The 24,966-nt window shown below is 40.1% G+C and overlaps 1 protein-coding gene across 5 annotated transcripts in view; it reads left to right on the plus strand.

Moving 5' to 3' along the window:
* Positions 1 to 24,966, plus strand: part of Fndc3a (fibronectin type III domain containing 3A) — a 164,493-nt gene that overhangs the window by 99,398 nt on the left and 40,129 nt on the right. For 4 of the 5 annotated variants that reach the window (XM_052732786.1, XM_052732784.1, XM_052732785.1 and 1 more), the window contains 2 exons: positions 15,314 to 15,390; positions 24,314 to 24,551. In XM_052732786.1, coding sequence (XP_052588746.1) covers positions 15,314 to 15,390; positions 24,314 to 24,551 — 315 coding nt within the window. Of the gene's footprint in view, positions 1 to 10,996; positions 11,126 to 15,313; positions 15,391 to 24,313; positions 24,552 to 24,966 lie in introns of those variants that run through there. The other variant, XM_052732788.1, reaches the window with a different exon arrangement.

A 24,966-nucleotide genomic window follows, 5' to 3' on the forward strand; every position in this document is an offset into this window, starting at 1 on the left:
TGTAGGCACATCAGAAAAGGCAATGGTATCCCATGGGACTACAGTTACAGACAGTTATAAACTTCCATATGGTTTCTGGGAATTGAACCCAGGGCTTCTGGAAGAACAGCTAGTGCTCTTAACTGCTGAGCCATCTCTGCAACCCCCCAATGTCTTTTTAATTCTGAAGTTAAATTCCTCCATCTTTGAATATCCTTTCCAGTGACGTGCTAACATAGAGTAGAGTGTTTCTGTGTGCTCTTCCTTTCCATGAGTTTACTTGGTTAATAAATAGCTGATTATCAGTCCCCAGAATTCATTTTCGGATCACTGGCATCCATTCAGCTGCCTCAGAACTGGTGCATTAAAATACAGAGTTGTGTATTGACAGCGGTTAATATCTACTCTTTTCACTTGACCTAGCTCTTTTACCCCCATCCCCAGTTAATCCAGAATACATCAGACTTAGTTATTCCTATTGGTCTGTATCAAAAATATAAAGATTTTTAAAGTTTATAACTTAGTAATAATATGAGAAAATGACAGAGAAAGAAAATGTTAACTGTGTGACCTGACCTGCAAAGTGACTGACATCCTTGTAAGGCAAAAAAGTAAAAACATATGTGCGCAGAGAATAAGACTGGAGGGAACACACATCAACATAATGAAGGTTGTATGTGACACACCCACAGACAACATCATCCTAAATAGAGAAAACTTGAAGCAATCTTGCCAGAAACAGGAACAAGCTAGAACTGTCCATTCTCCACACGTTTTCAATATAGTACTTGAAGCACTAGCTAGAGCTCATAAGAGGAGGAAATAAAGGGGATACAAATGGGAAAAAAATAATTTTCATTTGCAGATGATATATATATATATATGTGTGTATATATATATATATATACACACACACACACACACACACACACACATATATATATATATACAATATCTCCCCAAAATTCCACCAAAATTTCTAGAAATTTTCTAGGAATAAGCAACTTTCAACAAAGTAGCAGGATACAAAATTAACTTCGAAATAGTAGTTTTTCAATATATCAGTAACAAACATGTTGACAAAGATAATGAGAACACTCATTCACATCAGTGCCCTCCCACAAGTCTAGGAATAAACCTAACCAAGGAGATGAAGGACATCTATAATGCAAAATATAACTATCTCTCTGATGAAATAAATTGAAGACACTAGAAAATGGAAAGACCTCCCATACTTATGGATTGGTACAAATAATATTGTAAAAATGACCATCTTAAGAATATTACAGATTCCATACAATCCCAATAAAAATTCCATGATATTCTTCACAGAAATAGAAAAGAAGATTCTAAAGTTCATATGGATGTAAAAAAGACTGCAGACAGCCAATGCAGCCCTGAACAGAAAGAACAATGTTTAGAGGGATCACCACGCCAGATTTCAAGTTGTATTGAAGAGCTAGGGTAATGAAGACAGCATGGTGCTGCCACAGAACATACACATAGATCAGTGGAATTCAAATTCAAGGGCACCTAATTGCATCCATTTGCTATTTGACAAAGATGCCAAAAATAAATGTGGGAGGAAAGATAGTATCTTTAATAAATGATGCAAGGAAAACTGAATGTCCGCATGGGAAAGAATGCATTAGACACATATCTATCACCCTGCACAAAAATCAATTCCAGGTGGATCAAAGACCTCAATGTGAAACCCGAAATACTAAAACTGCTAGAAAAAAAACATAGGCAGTACTTCCAACATATAGGCGCAAGAAAGGAGTTTCTGAGTAGGACTCTGTTTGCCCAGGAATTAAGGAACTAATAAATGGGACCTCATAAAACTAAAAAGGTTTCATAGAGCAAAGGAAATGATCAACTGAGTGATTAGGAAGCATACAGAGTGGGAGACAGTCTTGCTAGGTATATATCTAGTAGAGGTTTAATTCTCAGAATATATAAAGAACTCAAAAAAAAAAAAAAAACAGTCAAGAAAGCAAATGGCCCAATTAAAGAATGGACTATCAACCTGAACAGAGTTCTCAAAAGAAATAAAAATGACCTAAAAACATAAAAATGTTCACTTAGCAATTATAGAAATGCAAATTAAAACTACTCTGAGCTTTTATCGGACTCCAGTCAGAATAGCTAAGATCAAGAAAACAATTGAGAAATGCTGGGATGATTCAGGGAAAGGGGAGCTTTCATTCACTGTTGGTGGGATTGCAGACTGGTGCAGCCATTCTGGAAATCAGTGTGGAGAAACCTTATAAACTAAAATCAGATCTGCCATATGACCCATTTCTATCACTTTTTGGAATGTACACAGATGACTAAGTAACTTACTACAGAGATCTTGCTAAGCTGTGTTCATTGCCACGCTATTCACAACAGCTATCTATGCAAGCTGCCAAGAGAAAAGTAATCAACAGTCCTACTCAGCTGTAAATCCTGCGAACCACAACAATGATTAACCCAGCACAATATCCCCACTGGTGCAATAGTGACACTTAGAGCTTGGGTGTAACCCACAGCTGTCTAATTGGAGTTAAGGCCCTCTCAGTAGGAAGAAACTCATGCCTGGTCTGTAAACCTAGTCAAGAACCTGTGGCTAGAGGGGTCAAAGACCCTAAAGGACATTCAACTGCTGCCATTTTCATAAATTAATGTGGCTTCCAACGGTGCTCTGAATATGTATCCTTATACCTACAGGTAAATGCAATTCTCACTCCTCATCAAAGAAGCTTCTTTTTAAAAAAGATTTTTTTTATTTATATGTATGAGTGGTTGCCTGCATGTGTGCATGTCTACTACATATGTGCTTGGTGTATGTGGAGGCCAGAAGATGGCATCAGATCCTCTGGAATTAGAGTTACAGATGGTTGTAAGCCACCATGTGAGTAGTAGACATGACAGGAATGCTGCACCCCCTAACTTTCAATAAAATAGGTGTCTGCACAAGATGTGCACACCACTAACCAATCCACATGCTAGAGCAGATGAAAAGTTTAAGGAGGCTCCAACCCTAAATGAAGAGCTGTAGTGGTTAGCCCTAAACACATGTACATATAGGGAGCATTAGTTGGAATCTGTGTGTGTGTGTGTGTGTGTGTGTGTGTGTGTGTGTGTGTGTGTGTGTGTGTGTGATTATAGAAGGGGTCATGAATTCAGGATGGGAATTGTCTTAGTGTTTCTATTGCTGTGAAGAGACACCATGACCACAGCAGCTCTTATAAAAGAAAGCATTTAATTGGGTGACTTGCTACAGTTCAGAGGTTTAGTCCGTTATCATCATGGTAGGACATGGCAGCATACAGGCAGACATGGTGCTGGAGAGGTAACCGAGAGTTCTCCATCTTGGTAGGCAACAGGAAGTGTACTGTCTCATGGGGCATGAGGAGCATATATGAGACCTCAAAACTCACCTCCACAGTGACACACTTCCTTTAACAAGACCACACCTACTCCAACAATGCCACACTTCCCATTTGTGTCACTCCCTTTGGGGGCAATTTTCTTTCAGACCACCACAGGAAGAGTTGGAAGTGAGGGGACAAAAATGATGTAAATAAATACAATGTATTGATGTATGAAATTCTCAGGAGATTAAAAAAATTAATTTTAAAGAAAAGTTCATTGAATTGCATCCTTGCCCTTTTATATCATTAATGTTTTTAGGGGACATATTTTGTTTATTTGTTGAGAGGTCTTCCAGTGTAGCCTTGGTTAGCCTGGAACTGGCTATGGAGACCAAGATGGCCTGGAATTCATAGACATCTGCCTTTCTCTGCCTCCTGAATACAACACCATGCCCAGCTTTCCTTTTGTATATATTAATGATCCTGAGCAAATAAGACCTTTTGTTTTCTTTTTTTGTATGCAGTAGGTGTTACTGACTTCTGCCAACAGGATTTGATGCTATACTGAACCCTTCCTGTCTTCAGAATTACCATTAGTTAAAAGGCTCAGCGTTAGTGATATGGTCCCTGTTTTGAATAATCTTTCAGCTATAATAGGAAAATATAGATGTATATGTGTTTCCTAAAACCTTTGTTAGGCTGGTAATCTAAATCAAATACTTTTCTTATAGATATATAAAAACAGGAGACTCATTGAGAGCATTATAGTTTATACAATATACTTTGCATCACTGTGCATAAATTTTCCTCATCTTTGTCTGATTGTGACAAGTGTAACAAACTTACAAACATACCAGCTTTTTATTTTCAGATAGCCTCAGCTATTTTGCACAGTTATTTTTATTTAACAGCATAGCCCACTGTACCACTTCTTTAGACTTATCACAACATGTTGACACACCACTAGCATTTTTTTCAGGTAGATTTGTCAAGGCTAACACAACTATTTATGCTATCATGGCTTATATACTATATGTGTACCAAGCATTGCTGTGCTTTGCAGGTATGAATTTAATTTAACCCTCATTATATCCACATAAAGTAGAATAACAGTTATCTCTATTTTATATCTGAAGAAACTAAGATATAAAACTAACTTTTCAGGTCTTAAAGCTGTAAGAGTTCAATGGGACAGCTCCAGAGTCTGCCATGGCCTACATGGCTTAGGAATTGACCTAGCTAAGGTGAAGGGGAATGAAGGAAGGACAGACACACACACAGAAGTGCTGGGATTCCCTGTGTGTTCTGCTGGAATCTCAGCTTGTTTATCAGTATCCTGTGGCACCAGGGTGGGAGGGAGAGCTGGTTTAGCAAACCTCAGTAGAGGGTTCTGTAGGGACTGTCAGGTAGCAGTCCTCCCTGGGGAGGTATCTGCACTTGACACTTCCCTGCACACTCTGGTTTAGGCTGACAGTCTGTGGTTCATGGAGTCAGTGCTCAACCCTAGAAGGCTCTGCTGTCCCCTAAGCCTGACCAGGAAGGCCTTGCCATTCTTAGAAGTCTGAGGTGTTGGGGTCCTTGGCATGGTCATGCTCCTGTAAGACACATTCATTCAGGACATCATCTGTCCCCCAACAAAAGTCTGCCACATGCTACCGCTATTGTTTAGGATATAGAGATAGTCAAATTAAAATATCAAATAATGCCAAAGTCCATTTGAAAATATTTTCGTAAAGTGGCAAACAATATAGTTCACTCAATATTGACCAGAATGGAGTTGTATTTCAGCAGCTTAAGTGCAATCACTTAGACTTGATATCATAAACAGTAAAGGATTTTTAAGCAGAGGAAAAGACAAGCTGGTTTGTTTTTAAATTCATGTTAGCAGTAGTATGGAGACCCACCAGGAGAACACTGGGATAGTTTAAGCCTGTTATTCCTGTAGCAGTTTACAGAAGGAGAGAAGTTGGGTTTGAGAGATAATTTGAGGGATAAAACCATCAGAACTTCATCAGTTAATGATGTGAGATAAGTGGGGAAAAATAAAATCCAGCGTTACTGTCAAGTTTCTTTTAAAATGGAGCCTTAAATTTCCATGGAAAATACAGACCGTAGAGTGTGCATTGATGGGAAAATGACTGATTTGAATTTCATATGAATTTCATAGTATAGACCCAGAGCTCAGAAGAAAGATCTCTTGAGGCACAGAATTGCAAGCTTTTATGAGTGTAAGTAAGGCCATCCTGAGAGATGATGTGGAATAGCAAAAGGCGGCCAAGAACAAACCTCCAGGAAAACAACGCCTGAAAGAACAGAACACAAGCCAGTAAGCACTTGAAAGGCCTGCAGGAGAACAAAGATCAAGGATTGTATGTGAAGGAGAAGCAGGGATTCCTCAGCAGTGTTAATTAGATTTGTCAAGAGACTGTCCCCAGTATAATCTCAGTAGAGTGGTCTGAGGGAAAAGTTTGATTGTGGTTGGGTAAAGTGTGATTTTTGAAGCCTTCTGTTTTTGTTTGAATCCTTGAAAAACCATTCTCCTCTAAAATAAGGTTTTCCCTAAAATGATTTTGTTGGCTTTATGTGCTTACAAGAGGAGGTTTGCCTTGTGGGGTAGAAAACAGGAGACAATTGCTGGACCATTAGCTAGCCATTTGGATTAATGGAATCACACCACCTTTTCATACTATACCTAAAAGTCTCATTCTTGAGTAAGGATAAACACAAAAATAATGAGGGAAATTAATTTTATAACTGTGGAGTGGAGCTGGCTTTAGACACACACATACACAGTGCTGTCAAACAATGTTTCACTCCAATTCAATTAGAAACTTTTGTACATTTTCATTAAAATATATGAAAAGTCATAAACCAAGGAGATAATTATAGACAGTTCAACTCAAAGGAGTAAGTACCTAGAAAACTCAAATTTTACTAATCTATTTTTAAAAGGCAACCCATATAGAAATAAAAAGGTAACATGATTGTGTTCTTATTAATAGAAAATAATTCTATTTGATGTGTTCTTATTAATAGAAATCCAGGAGCCAGATATTGTGGTGAACGCTGAAAGATCAGAGAAACAGAACAAAACACGGCCAACCTCACCTTACCAACTCCTCAGCCTCTAGATTGAGACTTCCTGTTTACTCACGCCTTATATACCTTTCTGTGCTCTGCCATCTTCCTTCCTTCCTAGTGCTGGGATTAAAGGCATGTGTGCTTCCCAAATACTTCCCAAAGTAGCAAAGGCATGAGATCCCAAATGTTGGGATTAAAGGCGTGTACTACCACGCCTGGCTCTGTTTCCATTATGGCCTTGAACTCACAGAGATCCAGATGAATCTCTGCCTCCCAAGTGATAGGATTAAGGGAGTGTGCCACCACTCTCTTGCCTCTATGTCTAATCTAGTGCCTGGCTCTGTCCTCTGATCCCCAGACAAGTTTATTAGGGTACACATTATATTGGGGTACACAGTGAAAGATGAAGAAACCGACTAAGTAATGCACAATAAGAATAATATTGTTCAAATTTTAAAATCCACATTCCAAGTAGTAGTGCTACTGAACTGATAGAGCCTCTAATGCAGTGCTTGATGAAAGCAATGTAAGTTAATACATCAGGAAAGGATTTCGTACTGCCCTTGAAAAAATAACAATTACATAATCCTAAATCCAGAATTTCTCTTTCTGGGTATAGTAGGATCTGTTAAAGAAAGATGTGGGCCATGAGACCTACAGAAATCTCCCCTTTAGAGTCTATTCTATCTCCACTTCTCCTTTGGTGATGTTAGCAAGTCTCATGGATTAGATGCCCATTTATCGGAGACAACAGAATTTATCTCTCAGACTAAGTATGTCTTTGAATCCCAGAGTAGTTAAGCCAGTGGTCTCTTACATGAGGCATCTGTCCTGATGCCTCTTAAACATCTTACATGTAGCCTATCCAAACCTGGGCGTCTGGTTGTGCCCAGGCCTATTTCATCCACTGGGTGCTGATGCAAATGCCTGCTATAGATAATCTAGATCCTTTGGTGGTTTCCACTCTGGGTCATGGGCTGAACAAAAATGCTGAACTTTGGTTTTCTCAAGTGTTGTCCCATAGTCCCACAAGCAATGTGTATGAGTTGGATGAATTCTTTTTTTTGTTTGTTTGTTTTTGGTTTTTTGAGACAGGGTTTCTCTGTGTAGCTTTGCACCTTTCCTGGAACTCGCTTTGTAGACCAGGCTGGCCTCGAACTCACAGAGATCAGCCTGCCTCTGCCTCCCGAGTGCTGGGATTAAAGGTGTGCGCCACCACCGCCTGGCGAAGTGCATGAATTCTTTTTATTTATTTATTTATTTTTTTGGTTTTTCGAGACAGGGTTTCTCTGTGTAGCTTTGCGCCTTTCCTGGAACTTGCTTGGTAGCCCAGGCTGGTGCATGAATTCTTTAGAGATATAATTCAGATAATGTCTTAAATCCAGCAATGTCTACCCATTTCACTTATGGTAAAAGCCAAAGAAAGATCTGACAGTGTCCTACAAGGCCCAAGGGAATCTTATTTCCCTGTCTCCCCCTCCACCTCTCTGGCCACGTTCTGGTTGTTGGGGGACCAGAGAGAAAGAGAGAGGGATGAAGAGAGGGAGGCACAGGTTTCCAGAGGTGCACACCTCATGGGAGGAAAGCGGAAGAGAGAGCAGAGAGAGGAAGGGGCGGAGTTTTCCCTTAAGAATAGGATTCTATGTCAGGGCGTAGGGTGGCGCCACGGGGCAGGATCAGAATGTTAACACTGGTAATTCTAGTATTCTTGCAACTGAGCATGCATGTCATGCCCCTCCTTTGGGGACTTTGTGCTGGTTGATCTCTCTATGAAAAATGATCTTTCCTCAGAAACGCATGTGACTCATTCCCACACTTAAATCTTTGCTCAAAAGTTACCTTCTCAGAGAAACAGAGCCTGACTCTATTTTGAATTTCAATTCTTTTTTTTTTTTTTTTTTTTTTTTTTTGGTTTTTCGAGACAGGGTTTCTCTGTGTAGCTTTGCGCCTTTCCTGGTACTCGCTTTGGAGACCAGGCTGGCCTCGAACTCACAGAGATCCGCCTGCCTCTGCCTCCCGAGTGCTGGGATTAGAATTTCAATTCTTAACTAGCCCTGCCAAGCAGCACCGGACTTTACCCAGCCATCCATCTTACCCTGCTTTATTTCTTTCTTATATCATCATTTTTTACCTTCAGACATGTTTTCTGCATACACACTTGCAAACATACTACCTCCAAACATATGATTTACCACAATCTGATTTATTTATCATGTATTTATTAAGATTTTTAAAAACGAGGTGGGGCATACATGCCAAGGCATGCATATGGGGTCAGAGGATGATTTGGAGGAGTCCAGCTCTGTTCTTCCACCATATGGATCCTGGGTATTAGATTCAGGTTGTCAAGTACTAACAGCAAACACCTTTACCTGCTGAGGATTCTCTTCCAGTGTAAGGAGATTTATCCATTTTCATTTACTGATCTATACCAAATGCCTTAGACAGCATGTGGCAGATAAAGTTACAGAAGATAATACTATCTAATTTTATAAGCCTCAAAATTAAGCAAATTAAATTGGTTAGACATAGGATTGTTTTTTTCTTTTAGATTTTTTTCATGATATTGGAACCTGACCCTGGACCTTGTACATTGTTAGGTTAGCTAGCTAATCACTCTACCATTACTACACTCCTCACCTAGAAAGGAATGAAGTCAAAGCCAGGCGGTTGTGGTGCATGCCTTTAATCCCAGCACTTGGGAGGCAGAGGCAGGCTGATCTCTGTGAGTTTGAGGCCAGCCTGGTCTACAGAGTGAGTTCCAGAACCTCCAAGGCTACACAGAGAAACCCTGTCTTGAAGAACAACAACAACAACAAAAAAAAAAAAAAGGAAGAAAAGATTACCTGTGAATAGTGGTGGCTGGATGGTGGCAAGGAGCACATAGAATGTTTGTTTCATTTTTACTGTGTGTGTGTGGGGGGGGGGGGGGGGCTCGTTGCAAAAGGAATGGTTTCAGTGGCTGAGCAGAAGGTGAAAATGTAAAGGGTGAGAGAAATGAGCAGTGAAGGAGAGTCCCAGTGGAGGGTCAGATCAAGGGAAGTGTAGAGAGTGAGCTGGTGATGGGGTATGCTTCTGAGCACAGGTACATGGGTAAGAAACCTTAGTCAAGTGTTGATAGAGTTCCAGTTCATGTTGAGAGATCTGATGTGGGATGGCGACTTCCGCCAGTGAGTACAGAGCAGCTCTATAATCATTAGAAAATACAGGGCAAACTTTGACTATTAGTAGGCTTCTGAGCAATTCTGACAGTGTTGGTAAAATTGAAAATTCGAAATTTAAAACCACACTAACCTGCTGCCCAGGGCTGTGTCTTGCCAGGTTTCTTTCTTTCTTTATTTTTATCTTTGGGGGACACACTGGGCCTTTAAACCAGGGCCTGCACTTTAAAATGTAATTATCCTGTGAGGCAGCCCTGCCTTTGCCTGTGTGTGCTTGGCCCGTGACTTAGCTGCACTCGCTTCTGCTTCTCTAGTAATGATGCCTCTACTCAGGTTAACACGCAGGATCCTCCAAATGGTCCCTCTGTGCTGGGTAATCATTAGTTTTGAAAGTCCAGGATTATAGTTTTACTTAGGATAACTATCAGTTATTGAGCAGCACCAACCAGTGTATTTCATGCTCTGGTTTATCTAACTCCATTCTCCCAACAATGCTATGAGACTGATCAGTTGAACCTTTCCACAGGAGACAGATTCAAAGAATAGTGGTAAATTGCCATGCTAATAAATATTGGAGCTTACTGATTTTAACATTCAGTATTGTTTAATACCAAATCCAGTTTCCCCACGGTGCTACATGTCACAGATCCCAGCCATTACTACTTATATGTGTGTGTAAGCAGCTGATAATCTGAATTAACATGGCATCATAAGTAATGAAAAGACCTTTCCAAAAAAAAATCATAATTTTTTCCAGCTTGTAACTGAGTATAGGTCATTTTCTTGGTATCTGTTTTTGCATGAGTGCCTTATTTTATAAATATGAACAAGAATACTATCCTCTAAGTATCTTTCTTTAATGCCCAGAGTAAGTCTTATTAAGTATTTATTTTTTAAAATCATAAAAAAGAAAGTAAACCGATAATAAAAGCAGAAGCCCTCATCAGCTTTCGAGGGAAAAAAAAAATAGCATGTAATTTATTCTACCTTTAAGGAACTTGTCATCTATGCCTATTGTGTGGGCAGTTCTTTGTGTATTATAGACATTTCTAAGGATTAAGCATGAAATGCCGATAATTATACACTCACATTTGGGATCAAGGCTTTGAAATTAATTTTACCCCAAACTTTGTAGGTGAAAGACAGCAACAGGATGGGTGAATAAACCGGTAAACACAAAAGGGCGTGGTTTTCCATCGAATACGTCTCGGTAAGGTTTATTTTGAGGAGCGTTTACATTGGTTCTTAAGGAAGGCGGAACGCGGTGCATTCAGGGAAGCAGCTGGAGAAGCCTTTTAATGGTTTGGTTTCAGTAGCTCCCAAGAAGGACCCTTTGCACTGTTTCCTCTGCTGGTCTTTCCCGGTTCAGTGTAGGTCATGTGATAACTGTCACGTGACTCGGTCAAAGGATCTTTTCCTCTTACCAGCGTTGAAAAAAAAAAAAAAACCGAAACTGTTCTCCAATTAAAGCTGCAAACGTGTACTACGCCGTTTCCTTGTTGGGTTTTCTTGTTCGCTGTTGCTCCTGTAGAAACAAAATGAGTGGTAAGATTTGCTGTTTTTGAGCATTCGCTTTTATTTTAAAACATAGCAAGCTTTGTATTATCCTAAAGCCGTGTTGTGTGGTTTTTAATAGATGCCGAATATGTTCGCTATAAAAACACTCTAAATTGTTATGAGGTTATGAAAACGGTACACTATATGTGCTAGACTGATTTTATATTTCACAGCATGCCCTATTCTGGCCTCTTGATTTTATTCGGGTTTTCTTTTTTTAAACACTGATCTGAAAATTGGCATCAGATAATTTGGAAGCCATTGTGCACGCCAGCAGTAAGCAGCCCGTTGCATATTTAATTTTAAATGCTTGGACAAATCTGTAGCTTTTTTTCTCATAAAAATGGAATTACCTAAATATGAATGTAGATTAACAAGGAAACAATTAGTTTATGCTAGGTAAAATGAATTAGGCATTAAGATATTAATGGCACTTTTAAGAATTGGGGTGGGGAGTTTCTCACATTGAAGGCAAATGATAATAGAATTGTACTCTCTTTTGCAGGTTTTTAAAGTAAGAAACAGGCCCTTAAACAATAATGAAAGCATTCAGTGCTTTGGGGTAGATTTTGCCCACAGCTTGTAAATTCTGAAGGAGCTGATAGGTATAGTCACAGTTGTTGAAGCTTTTTTATGCCGAGTGTACATTTTATGTACTCCCTTACAGGCAGGTTGGACTTCCCTCGACACAGCCTGCTTTGCTGCATACAAATTTAGGACAGTTTGTGGTTAATCTTCTAGAACTTCCTGAATTACAAAGTAATGTTGAACTTAGGAGATAATCAGGCGTTTGTGTTAATAAGTGTGCAGAGGTTTAGAGTTTTGTTACTGTGGACATAGGACAGGCAATATGGTGCTGTTAGCATTTGGATCTGAATATCAGTGGTGTGTTTACTGTTTATGAATTGGGGGTGTGGCAGGTTTGTGCTCAATGTTGAATATATCCCACCAATATTTTAGATAATGTATATGGTACTGATAAATTGCCTTTAAAAAAATCTAGCCATGTGGCATTTCTGCCTCCTGATTAGAAAATTTACTTGAGTAGTTAAATGATCACATCATAAGGAAGTTTTTGTGCTACTTGTTTTGCAACTAAATGATGAGTTATTTTAACAGCTATCCAAGTAAAATGTGAACTGAGTATGGAGATAAATGCCTGTAATAGTAGCATTCTGGAGGCTGAGGCAGGAGGATGGTGAATTTGAGGCCAGCCTGGGCTACTTGGGAAGACCCTGACTCAGAAGAAACAACAAACAGCACACAACACAGTGCCCTTTGAATTGTAACTGCAGTGTTTTATATAGTTAGTCTGATTTCTAGGAGGAGGAGGAGCCCCACAGCAGCTGTGTGCTGCAACTAACTGTAAGTGTTAGCAGCTGGGAGTTACTAGTCTAACAGCTAAACAGAAACAAAACCAAAAAGGTTTAATGGTTCTGAGTAAAGAGCAGGCATGCTTCTGAAGATGCCTGTCTGCTTTATTTCCACATTACCTTCATCAGTTCCTGTCTAACAGTAATGACTTGGCACAAGATTAAACTTTGCAGTGGGTACAAAGGGCCTGAGGTCTAAGCTTAGTCCAGAGAGCTCAGCAAGCGATAATTTCTTTTATTAAGAGTACAAATACAATTTTCAATACATTCTTTGTTTTCCAACCAAGTCTCACATTTTATAAATAATATCTAAGTCAGTTCTTAGAATTTGGAAGGCTAGTTTACTGGCTTATGTAAATTAGTTAATGAATAAAAAGGAACATTAGTGAACAACTGTTCCCATTTCTCCAGAAAGTAGTAAAGTGTGTTTTGAATGAAGCCTTTCTGCATAGAGATGTAAAGAGGCTCTCACAAGTGTTATTGAGTAAACTAATATATATAATGTGTTCCTGCTTTCACTTGTGCTTTTCAAGGAAATCAAAACAAAACCCTTTAGAGGCGAGACCTAATGTCTCAGACTAGTTACCAGCAGTGAGTAGCGTTGCAGTGTTCATGAGAAACGAAACTGTTAGTGTTTTTAATTCCCGCTCTACCACTTGGGCAGGCTTAAATTCCCTCTCATTTTCTGCCTGGAAAATGGGTTATAATAAAAGTAGTTGCTTGATTAAATGATTATAAAGAGAAAAAAATCACTAAAGACCTGGCTTATAGTGTTAGTGTTTACAATTTGTGATTAAAATAATATTTAGAGGAGGCTGGAGAGATGGCTCAGGGGTTAAGAGCATTTGTTGCTTTACAGAGGACCTGAGTTCAGTTTCCAGCATCCATATGGTGGCTCACAACCATCCATAATTCCAGTTCCAGGGGATCCAACACCCTCTTCTGACCTTCACAGGCACCAGACATGCACATGGTGGACAAGCATACATGTGGGCCACACACACACACACACACACACACACACACACACACACACACACACACTTTAAATAAGTGAATAGATTCATTTAGGAGATAACATTCAGAAGAACGTCATGTGTTTTGGAGCTATGATGTTCTTGGTGGTAGAACACTTGGCTGGCCAGGCCCTGAGCACTCTAGCTCCAGGCATTTGCTGGGCTTCCTCTGGGGGCCAGTGTGTTATTGATGTTCTCTGTACAGACACACGTGGTGTACTGCACAAGTCTGCATTCCCTCTGCTTGCTCTCTAGTAACCATACAGTCCTCACTCTCCCTTCCTGCTCTTCCATCCCTTTTCTTTGCTCTCCTCCTACTGTCCCTCCTGGGCTCCGGTTCATGTTTCCTCCCTTCCTGCTTATCTCTTGTCCTCTGCTCCTTCTCCTTTCCCACCCCTTTCTCTTCATTTGCCATGACTTAGTTTTTTTCTTCTCAACGTCCATTTTCTTTACCTCTCTCTTTCTTTCTTCACTCCCCCCACCCCCACCCCATCACCCTTCGCTGCTCTGTCCTTACCCCTCCCCCTCCCAAGAAAGGCTGGAATCCATCTGGATTTGCTGGAACCTGTTCTTCAGTCCTGGTGACCTGACCAGTGGAAACATTCACCTCCCCCGCTGATTTAAATTTTGCATATAAAAGGGAAAGCACCCCCCACCCCACAAGGCTTTTTTTTTTTTTTAACCAGATCTGACAGGTTATTTTCTTAGGAGGAGTAATTTCTCTCTCTCTCTCTCTCTCTCTCTCTCTCTCTCTCTCTCTCTCTCTCTCTCTCCCTCCCTCCCTCTCTCCCTCCCTCCCTCTCTATTTCTCTCTTTTTGTAAAAAAGATGAAAACTGTTCCTTTCAAATGATTAAAAACTGGTGTGTATGGGACACTGCCATCTAAAGTTACTGGGGGAAAAGAGCTAAAGATGAGGGATTTTCTAAAACACTATTTAAAGCAAGTAAGATTTTTGTTCTAGAAAGAACAAAACCTTCCAAACTTATAAATGTTGTCTGGAAAGGTAACTCCATAAGAGTAAAAGGCAGAGCGCAAGTGAAGTTCCGGTTTCTTGTTTACAATGTCTCTGTGTTTGGAGAGACTAGACTTGCCTCTGAGGAAATGCACATGGCTATTCCTCCCATGGTGGACAAGCACACATGTGAGGACTTGTTCTCAGCCCCACAGACAGGACCAGGCTGCACTGCTCAGAACCTTGCAAAGAGCCTTACTGTCCTTCCTCTGGCTACTCCCCCTTCTGCCTGTTTTGTTGATGTGTGTGTGTGTGTGTGTGTGTGTGTGTGTGTGTGTGTGTGTGTGTGTGTTGGGGGGGTCCTTTTGTATTTCTAATTGATTTTTTTAAAATACAAAGTTCAATTTGATTTTCCTACTTCCAATCATGAGAGTCCCATGGGGTATTTGTACAGTAAATACAATGATTTGAGATTATAAACCAACTGAGCCTTTCTATTGGAGAGCCTGTAAATCTTAGGTTTTAAGTGTTACCCAGGTTAGTGTAAGCACTGGGCAAGTTTGAGAAATGTAGATGTACTTGAAAGATAATCTGTACACTTTATAAAGTAAACGTTACATAAAAACTTCATTACATATACTACCTTAGTTATAGAAAAAGTTGGATAAAAATATAAAGTAAATGTTATGTAAAAATTCAGTACTCTTAATTTCTTTCTGTGGTATAGTATTACAGCACTGTTGGCTTGATGTGCAGTGTAGGTGAAGCAGTCCTGTTGTTCTCCACCTTGATAAGCAGCAGTGCATTATTGTATCATTTCTCTAACCCATTCAGGTCCTGCTCAGGTTCCAATGATGTCCCCAAATGGTTCCGTGCCTCCTATTTATGTGCCTCCTGGATATGCCCCACAGGTATGCTTTTTGTGTTATATTTCTTTATATATGTATCTAATGATAATGTTATTCTCTTTGACATTGACTCTGGTGAAAATATGCTGTTAAAGTTCTCGACATTATCCAGTTCAGTATCTTCTGTAAATCCATTTAAAATATTTTATTACATTTGGAAAAGAGGGAAAATACAGTGATAGTACTCACCACTCAGAGTTGCCTTTGGTCATTAAATGTGTATACAATTTGTGTAACCAAGTTAAGTTGCCTGCACAGAGCTCTCTAGATCATTGACTTTAAAGAAAGCCAGGATAGTGCTTCCAGCCTTGTTCCATGAGAAGGATTTCGGGTACTGCCAGTAATCCTATGGACATGCTGTGGTGAACAGAATTTGTTGTCATGTCCCCTTGCATAGTCTAGGCCGGCCTCCTGAGAGATGGATTGCAGGTGCATAACACTATACTTGCCTCTCATAGACGAGCACTTAAGTCTTCATCCCTGAGACTGAGGAGATCACTGCCCATCCACACCATAGCCTCACATGAATTGCCAAGCTCTGACTTAAAGAATGAAGTATAGCTATACAGGCAAATGGAATTCAGTTGTGGAACTGAAGTGTTCAGTGTTGTCTTGGTTAAGATTTTTATTCTATGAAGAGATACCATGACCACAGCAACTCTTATAAAGGGAAGCATTTAATTGGGGCTGGCTTACAGTTCAGAGGTTTAGACCATTGTCGTCATGGAGGGAAACATGATGGCATGCAGGCAGACATGGTGCTGGAGAAGTCATTTAGAGTTGTATATCCAGAGCCTCGGGCAGCAGGAAGAGAGAGGCACTAGGCCTGGTTTGTACATTTGATACCTCAACTTCCAATCCCCTCCCCCCACAACACACACACATTTCTTCCAACAAGGCCACGCCCACTCCAAAAGGCCACACCTCCTAATAGTGCCACTTCCTATGGCGTGGGGTACATTTTCATTTAAACCACCACAGTGTCTTCCACTACTGAGTTTCTTTGTGGTTTGTGCTCATTGCATCAAATCCCTACTAGGGAATACTCATACTGTCTTCTAAGAACCAAATTTGCACTTAGTACTCTTCAAACCCTCTCTTACTCCCTCCCTGGCTATAGCAGAATATTGGGAGGATATTTTGGTGGATTCTTGCTTACTTTATGAAGCATGCCTCTGTATGATAGCAGAAATTAGTATGGGGAGGGTAGAAGTTGCCTGGAATTGAGAGTCAGAAAAGCTGGATTCTTTAATCTCAGACCTTTGCTGGCTGTTGGGTTTTGGGCATATCAGCTTTCTTGACTCTCAGTGCCCTTCTTGTAATAAAGTGAAGACACATGAGATCATGTATTTAAAAGTATCCTGTAGTCTTTCTAGAATAGCCTCTGATTACTATGACTACTTTAGTTTCATGCACTGAGCCCTTCATTTATTAGAGTCTGCATTCTACATACAGGTTTAACTAACATTCTCACGCTTCGTTCTAGACCTAAAGGCTTTTTTTCCTGCCTGATCTCTGGGACCTTTGAAAATTAGACAGCATTGACGTGATTTACTCCAGATTGTGTTGATATAACATCTGTTTCTTCTGCTCTGTTGCTCTCCCTCAGAAATTTGTTCACTTATACAGAAACTGTTCTCTATCATCATTCACTTCAAACATTTACTAAGTGATAGTATTGCCAAAACAGTGGTTCCAGTTGTGAGGTATTCTTATAGAGGTGGTTGTTGTTTGTATTTGTTGGTGGTGGTAGTGGTTGTTATTTGGGGTTTGGTTTTGACTTATTATTGAGACAAGGTTTCACTCTATAGCCTAGACTGGCCTTAAATTCGTGATCCCCTTGCCTCTGCCTCCCTAGTACTGGAATGAATCACTGTGGTAGGCCTATGCGCTCACCTTACAATACTTGCTTGTTTTTATGACAAACCCACAACCTTCTCATTTCACTCAATCATGAGTATAGAAACAGATTTTCCAAACCTTTACTGGCCTCTCCTGGATATCGTTTATCACAGTTTGTTAATTAATTTTCTTTCTTAGGAAGATGATGAGGTTTAGCAGTTCTTATATACATCTGTGTTCTCCAGAGTAGTGATACACATCAGCCACTCTTGAGAATGAAAGAGGCAAGACTCTACCTCCCTCTGAAGTTTACAAAATTGTTGTAGGGAAAAGCAAACAAAAAGCATAGACAGTGGGCAAATTAGTATATTAAAAGGAGAGCAAGGGCAAAGTGAAAATAGTGTCAAGCTGGTTGTATTTTAAAATAGTGTGATGGAGCAAGCCACACAGAGAAGGTGTTATTTAAGCTGAGTCTAAGAAAAGGTAGGCATTTGCCTTGCTTTTATCTGTTGAAAAAGGATTCTAGGAACAGAAACTGCTGTTGCTGATAACATAAAATGCGATATATCCCATGCGTAGGAGCAGTGAGGAGGCTAGTAGAGCTGAATAAAAATAGTGAGGTCAAAGTGAACTAGATCTGTAGGCACTCTAGTCATTATACCCTCAGTACCGAACGCGTACCATAACTACTTAGAGATCAGTCCATCATCTAGAGTGAGAAACTACGATGACTCCTTAGGGCACCTCCTTGGTCTTTTTGCTTCTTTGCTATAAAAGCCTGTGCATGGGCTTGTCCACTGAGCGAAGTAAAAATTTCTTGATGTGGTTTGCCTTGAACCCATGTTCCTTTGATACCTCCAACAGAACTCCACTTTTTCATGACCTCTGGTACTTACTGTTTTTCTTCCTCCATGATTTTACTAAAACTCTTATTTAGAGAATATTAATTCCCCCATTTTAGAAAGTTTTGACTGTCTTTCAAGCCCTAGATCATGTTATTTGTACTATTTTTTTTCTACTGTTATTCCCATGAGGTCTTAGGTTCCTTGGAGATAGGAGCTACCTTTTAATTAATTTCATATTCTTGTACTTAGATATAGTAGATGTTCCATAAGTATTTGTCAAATAAATTGATGAATTTTAATCATAGTCTTTTTTGGAAGGATTGTAGGAAGCTAGTGAATTTATCACTACTATGATCTTAATTTAAAAATCAAGATTATCTGTAGGGAATTTATCAGTTTGAAGTATATGAAGTATTCCAAAAACAAAAATTCAGTCTTTTGAAATATTGTAAGTATATAGTAAGACTGTATTCCCGGGTTCTCTTCTCTCTGTTAACATACCTGCATTTTCTGTGACACATAATTTCTAATACTAGAAAACATTATTGAGATCTACCTTGTACTCACAGTTAAACACTTCACACATAGTGTGGCTATACGAAAATGCAGCTTGTGTGGTTTGGCAGAAATGAAGTGGCACACACATTAATAACCACTGTCTGGTCTCCTTTTAGCATGTTATACTCTGAGCAACCTCAGTTGTTAGATTCCTAGTATGTTTGTCCTTAAAAAGCAGGAAGAAAGCCTTGGACCAGAACAGCATTAGGAAAGATGCTTTGTGGTTAGTAAGTCAAGACTTCGTACCTTTCTCCTTGATGGGTGTAGCTGTTTCTGGAGCCTGCCCCTCTGTTAGGTGTAATAAGCTGTTAATGCTCCTTAACAGGAAAGGGAAAGTTGTAAGAGACTGGCATATATCTTAGAGGCAGAAATATTGCCAACTAAGTTAAGATAGCAAATGGGGAATAAAGTAAAAGAATTGTAAAGTTTAACAAAGTAGATTATACACAGAAAGCCAATGGCAACAAGAACACAAGAAACTGCAGTTCACTGGCAAACATGAACTTATTCCTTAAGAACCTTGCATTGCAAAATGGGCATCTGTCTGTTCAGGAAGCCCTCTAATGTCAATCACTGGCCTCCATGTGCATACGGTCTTCTTGAGCCAGACATTGTGGCTCATAACTAATTCAGGGCTTGAGGGGTAGAGGCAAGACGGCCATGCTCAAAGCTAGCCTGGGATATAAAGCAGACCTCTCTTAACTGCTAATGCTTTGGTTTGTTTTAATGGTGTGGTGGTGGTGGTTCAGACGAGAGGGCTCCTTTGGGAGGGACTTGTAGATTTTGTGAAGTGGGGAAAGACCCACGTTAGCTTAATTAGAAGTTTCAAGTTACTCCTTTAGCTGTGCTTGCTGTTTCGGTTTGTATTGTGTCAGCAGCCAGCGGTGAGTCAGTCCATTCTTCCAAGCTGCTACAGCCTAGCTGATCCTGGTGCTGTCTTTGGAAAACAGCCAGATCGAAGAGCGGGGTCTGGGAAGACTAGAACTTAGAGGTTCTAGATGAGAACGAGAGGACGGGCTGTGCTCACTTGCTGACATGTATATGTGTATTTGGTATGTAAAGTAAGGATTTCTTGATAGAATGCTCAGATACTAGTCCTGTTATTTAAGAACTTCAAGGAGCTTGGTTACCAAGCATGAAGAGGAAGCGAGGATTTGAGGAAGTTACCCTAAGAGTCCAGTGTGGTGATGAGGAGAGAAGTCAATTTTCTAGTTGAATTAAATGTTTATATTTCTAATCATATCATTTCTTTAAAAAATCCAGTGCTATTCCAGGTACTAAGTGGGGGAAAAAGCAAAACAGATTTACCTTAGACTTCTGTTGTGGCCAGGAAGGCACATATCCAGTATAAAATATCAAATACTGAACACAACCTTTCTGTCTTCAATAGAGGAAACAGGGCTTTCCCTAATTAAGATCGTATCTGTGGTTAAGGTGCACTGTGATGATATGTATCTGTGTTTTAATTTTTATTAACAGACTAACTTAACTGCTTTTTCTGTACTCTCATGGCCAGAGCACCAGCTGATGTGAATTCAGCATCTGAATACTGGCTTCTGCTTAGGCCTCCAGAGACTTGAGGCGGTTTTGAGGTCTCCGGGCCTCGCTCAGAAGTTACAGCTGCCTAAATCATTCATTGAAGTGCTGAAGTGCTCTATGTTCTTTTGGTTCTGGTCCAGTTTTTTGTTTGATTTGGTTTGGTTTGTTTTTCTCAGTGGCATTTTTGGCATTTTGTTTTTTAATTGTGGCAAAATACACATAGCATATATTTATACCAACTTAACCATTTTTACGTATATGACTCAGTGGCACTGAATACATTCACATTCCATCATCCATCCACAGAACTCTTCATGTTGATTAAAGCTGTGAACCTATTTAGTAATAACTCCCCACTCTCCTCCTAGCTTATCCTCTACTTTAATGAGAACATGATATTAGGAGCCAAACTGCTTGACTTCTAACAATAGCTCTTGCACACTGCTATCTGTGTGGCCCTGGATAATTTATTTAACATATCTGTGCCTCGATTTTTTCCATCAGAAAATAGAGATACTGGTATCTCATTTATAGTATTGTTATGAGAATTAAATAATTTGTATTGTTCCCTTGAAAAACTTTGGATTACCTTCAGTAAAACATTCATGGGAAAAATGAACAAATCTGTGATGTGATGAATATTGAAGAGGAGACTTAGAATCAGTGGAATAGAAACTATAGGAAGGAGAGACACTAAGACTGTGGTAACCTGGAAAGGGTCCCTGGAGAGGAAGTCAGGGAATCAAGCAAACTCTCCCAGTCCCACATGTGCTCTTGTCCATGATGTCCGTTTATAACAGAGATGAACCTAGCATCTGCTGGAGCACTAGAGTCCACCCCCTTCAGCTCTTCAAAGGTGCTGTTCTAGCGTTTCCCTTCTGTGTCGTATCAGTATCCTACTCTGCTGGACCATACGTAACTAGTATGTCAGTATGTTGATGTTTTCACAGCGAAAACCAAATGTCTGCATCTACAGCATTATCAGCCACAACCCTATTTCTGTATTTCCCTTTGCAAGACTTTCCAAAACTGTACTGTTAGCTCATATCCTTCTCTTTACTTTCCCTTTTAAGACCACTCCAGCTAGTTTTGCTTCTGATTATCCCAAGACTGTTTTCATGGGGTCACAGTTATAACCCATTAGCTAAATCAGTGGCCAGTTCTTATTTTCCGTGTACCTGCCCCATTAGCTTTTGACACACTTGAGCCTTCCCCCTTGGCACATTACACAAAACTTCCAAACTCTACACAGGAATTATAGTTTCCTCCTGATGCACAGGCTGCCCTTAGTTCTTTCTGGAACTACAAACTGGTTCTTATTGGTCTACTAACTATTTCCACTTAGATGTCTTAGAAATTTACAAAACTCTCATCTCTGAATCCTAAAACTCTAAAAACTCCATAAAAACTCACTTTCTCTGTTCCTGAGCCTTGCTCATCACAGTCAGTGGAACACAGTCTTATCCCACGTGGAATCCTCAGCTAATTTGCCTTTAAATCTGCAAATGAGGGTCACTTCTAGCCCCCCTCCTGCTTCCACCCTGGGCCAGCCCCCTGTAGCCCACCGTGACCCGCCACCAGCTTTTGTCTGGTGACAGTGGTGGCTTTCAGAAGTTTCCCGGCTTTTCTCCTTCACGTCTCTATCTCAGTTCAGCAGCCAAAGGAATCCTATGAAAGAGAGGCTTGCGTCAAGAGTCCTAGACCTGCTTCTCTGTAGACGTTTTCTCTGGGTGATTTTTACACGGCAGTTGTCCCCTGTGTTATAAGACAGTCCAGCATCCCTGGCCTCTGTACCCCACTAAGACCCTAAAATGTCTCCAGACACAACCAGATGTACTCTAGAGGACAGCGTGGACTCTGGATTAGATCTGCTGTATAAGATTCTCCTAAATTATCCATTTCTTTGTTTCTCTCAAAAACTGTTTTTTAATGAATGAAAGAGGTAATGTTATATCTGGATTTGGATGGATAGATAGGATTCCCATGTTTATAGATTAAGAGGAAACAAACTGAAGAGGAAAATAATCTCAGCAGGAGTATAAGATACAGAGTCATATAAGTCATTGTCAAGAACATCCTGACTTAAGTTAAAGGTTCAGGATTTGGTGAAGAAGAAAAGTATGATTAGGAAAGTTGAAGGCTGTGGAGATGGCTCACTGGTTAAAAGCGCTTGCCACGGAAGCAGGAGAATTGAAACCACACCATGTAAATGCCTGGGAATGCAGAAGCAAGGGAAGCTGCGTAATAAGATGAGGTGGTCAGCAAGCTTTACATTTGACTAAGAGATCCTGCCTCAAAATAATAAAGTGGGAGAACAAAGACCCCTGACATTAACCTCAGGCCTCCACAGGGACACACACATGCACCCCCACCTATGAGAACATGCATACATACAGACCACACAAACACATGAAGGGAGGCAGAGGTGATTGGAACAGTACTGAGAGCTACTTGTCTTCTAGGAATTACAAATCTGAGAACAGTGAAGGTAAAGGTGCTTTGTGGCAGATTCTGGGGTTCAGTTCACTCAGAATCTCTTTCAAGCTCTCTCTAATGTGCCTTCTTCTAGATTTGAGGCTGAAAAAGCTGTACAGCATTCCAGACTCCCTTCAAGTCAGGTTCCAGATACAGCTCAGTTTCCATTTGTGCTGTACATGATGTGCATTTGCCGGAGATTTCAATTCAGAACTGAGTTAAATAGAAAAAAGGCAGATTTGAGGCATTCATTTCACTGGAAGCAGGATATTGGTGCAGACCCAGCAGCACAAAGAAATAACACGTATTAAACAGTGGCTGCATGCCTTTAATCCCAGCACTCAGGAGGCAAAGGATCTCTATGAGTTCGAGGCCAGTCTGGTCTACAGAGCGAGATCCAGGACAGCCAGGGATACACAGAGAAACATTGTCTTTAAAAAACAACAACAACAACAACAAAAAACCCTCTAGGGGTTAGAGAAATGGCTCGGAGGTTAAGAGCACTGGCTGTTCTTCTAGTGGTCCTGAGTTGAATTCCCAGCAGCTACATGGTGGCTCTCTAGTGGGAGCTGATGCCCCCTTATGGCATAAAGGCATATGTGCAGATAGAACACTCATGTACATTAGGTAGGTAGGTAGGTAGGTATAAATAAATAAATAAATAAATAAAAAATAAATAAATAAATAAATAATGTGTATTGTGCTAAATATATTACATACGAACAATGAATTCATTTGGGATTCTACTCTAGTATCCTAGATGAATCATATCACACTTAGACTAGATAAATCTTTAACCCCATTAAGGCTCTGAAACATAGGTTGATGAGTACGCAAAGAAACGCTATACCTACCAAACAAATACTTAGGTATTAAAACTTGATATCCTTAAATATAAGCAGATTTGTCTTTAAATTAGCACTTTGGTATAGTAATTTTTCTGTTTTCCTGAAATGCTGGGTATTTGCAGGGGCGGGGGGAGGATTACTAATTTTGAGATTAAAATCCTATACCTTTTAGGCATTCCTGTGTGTCTTTAAAGGTCCTGTGAGATCCAGGGAATTTATTATTTTCTTGAAAGTTGGTTCTCAGAGTTGTAATCCTTTTGGAATGTGGCAGTGTTTGTTGGTTCTTCAGACCGGATATCAATGTGTAGACCGGGCTGATCTGGAACTCTAGGATCCTTTTGCCTCAGCCTCTGGGTACTTGGCTTTCAAGTATGTGGCACCACACCCTGCTATGTTCCAGAGAAAGGAAAGGATAATTTTTAAGCCCCAGTGTCACAGATGCTTTTCTTAACGGGGCCTAAGATATCTGGTGCTCTTTGGTCTTCCTGCAACTTGTTTTTGATCTACCCTCAGCCATGATATAGAAAAGGAAATTCCTGACCCCATTATGCCTAACCGTTAATGCATGTAATACATGTCCATTCATCATGTAGCCACTCCCATCAGTATTTTAAGGTCTACATTGGATAACGTTTGTATTATACAGAAGGACTACTTTGTTGTTCAATGCTGATTTGGTGCCTAATGTGTTGAGTAAATTTTTTTCATGATGACTCTGGGGCTTTTGAATCCTAATAGTATACAAGTTCTTACTCTATACTTTTGAAGAGTTGTTTACTTCCTTCAGAAGACACTTGTAACCTGATGTTCATTTTGTAGGTTATTGAGGACAATGGTGTTCGAAGAGTCGTTGTGGTTCCGCAGTCACCGGAGTTTCATCCTGGTGGCCACACAGTTATCCACCGTTCCCCACATCCTCCTCTGCCTGGTTTCATTCCTGTCCCAACCATGATGCCCCCTCCACCACGCCATATGTACTCACCAGTGACTGGAGCTGGCGACATGGCAACACAGTATATGCCACAGTATCAGTCTTCACAAGTATATGCAGATGTAGGTAAGAGATCTCCAAACACCCCTGCCTTGTTGAATTCTCTCCCTGACTTGGATATAAAAGATGCTCTCTGCGTGCCATATAAAGGAAATACACATGATAATGAGAGCACTGTGGTTTTCTTTTACCTAAGTACTGTTCAGCAACTTGGTCTTCATAATGCAGCAGGTTTCTAGGAATAAAGTAGACCAAAAAAATCAGAGAAGTGGTATCTTCCATTAGACAGAGTATTTAGTGGGGTCCTGGTAGACAACAGGTCTCCTCTGAGGAAATTCTTAGCAAGAAATAACTGCTTTTTTAAAAAAAAACTTAAAGACTGTGATGAACCTTAAGTTGCTGGGTTCTATGAGGGATTGAGATGCCCTAAGTGAGCTATAACCTCTGCCTTCAGTTAATAAATTGCTGAAGACTAACACAC

Source organism: Peromyscus californicus, unplaced genomic scaffold (assembly GCF_007827085.1).
Source record: "Peromyscus californicus insignis strain IS unplaced genomic scaffold, ASM782708v3 Scaffold_12__1_contigs__length_115047231, whole genome shotgun sequence".
In the NCBI taxonomy this organism is placed as follows: domain Eukaryota; kingdom Metazoa; phylum Chordata; class Mammalia; order Rodentia; family Cricetidae; genus Peromyscus; species Peromyscus californicus.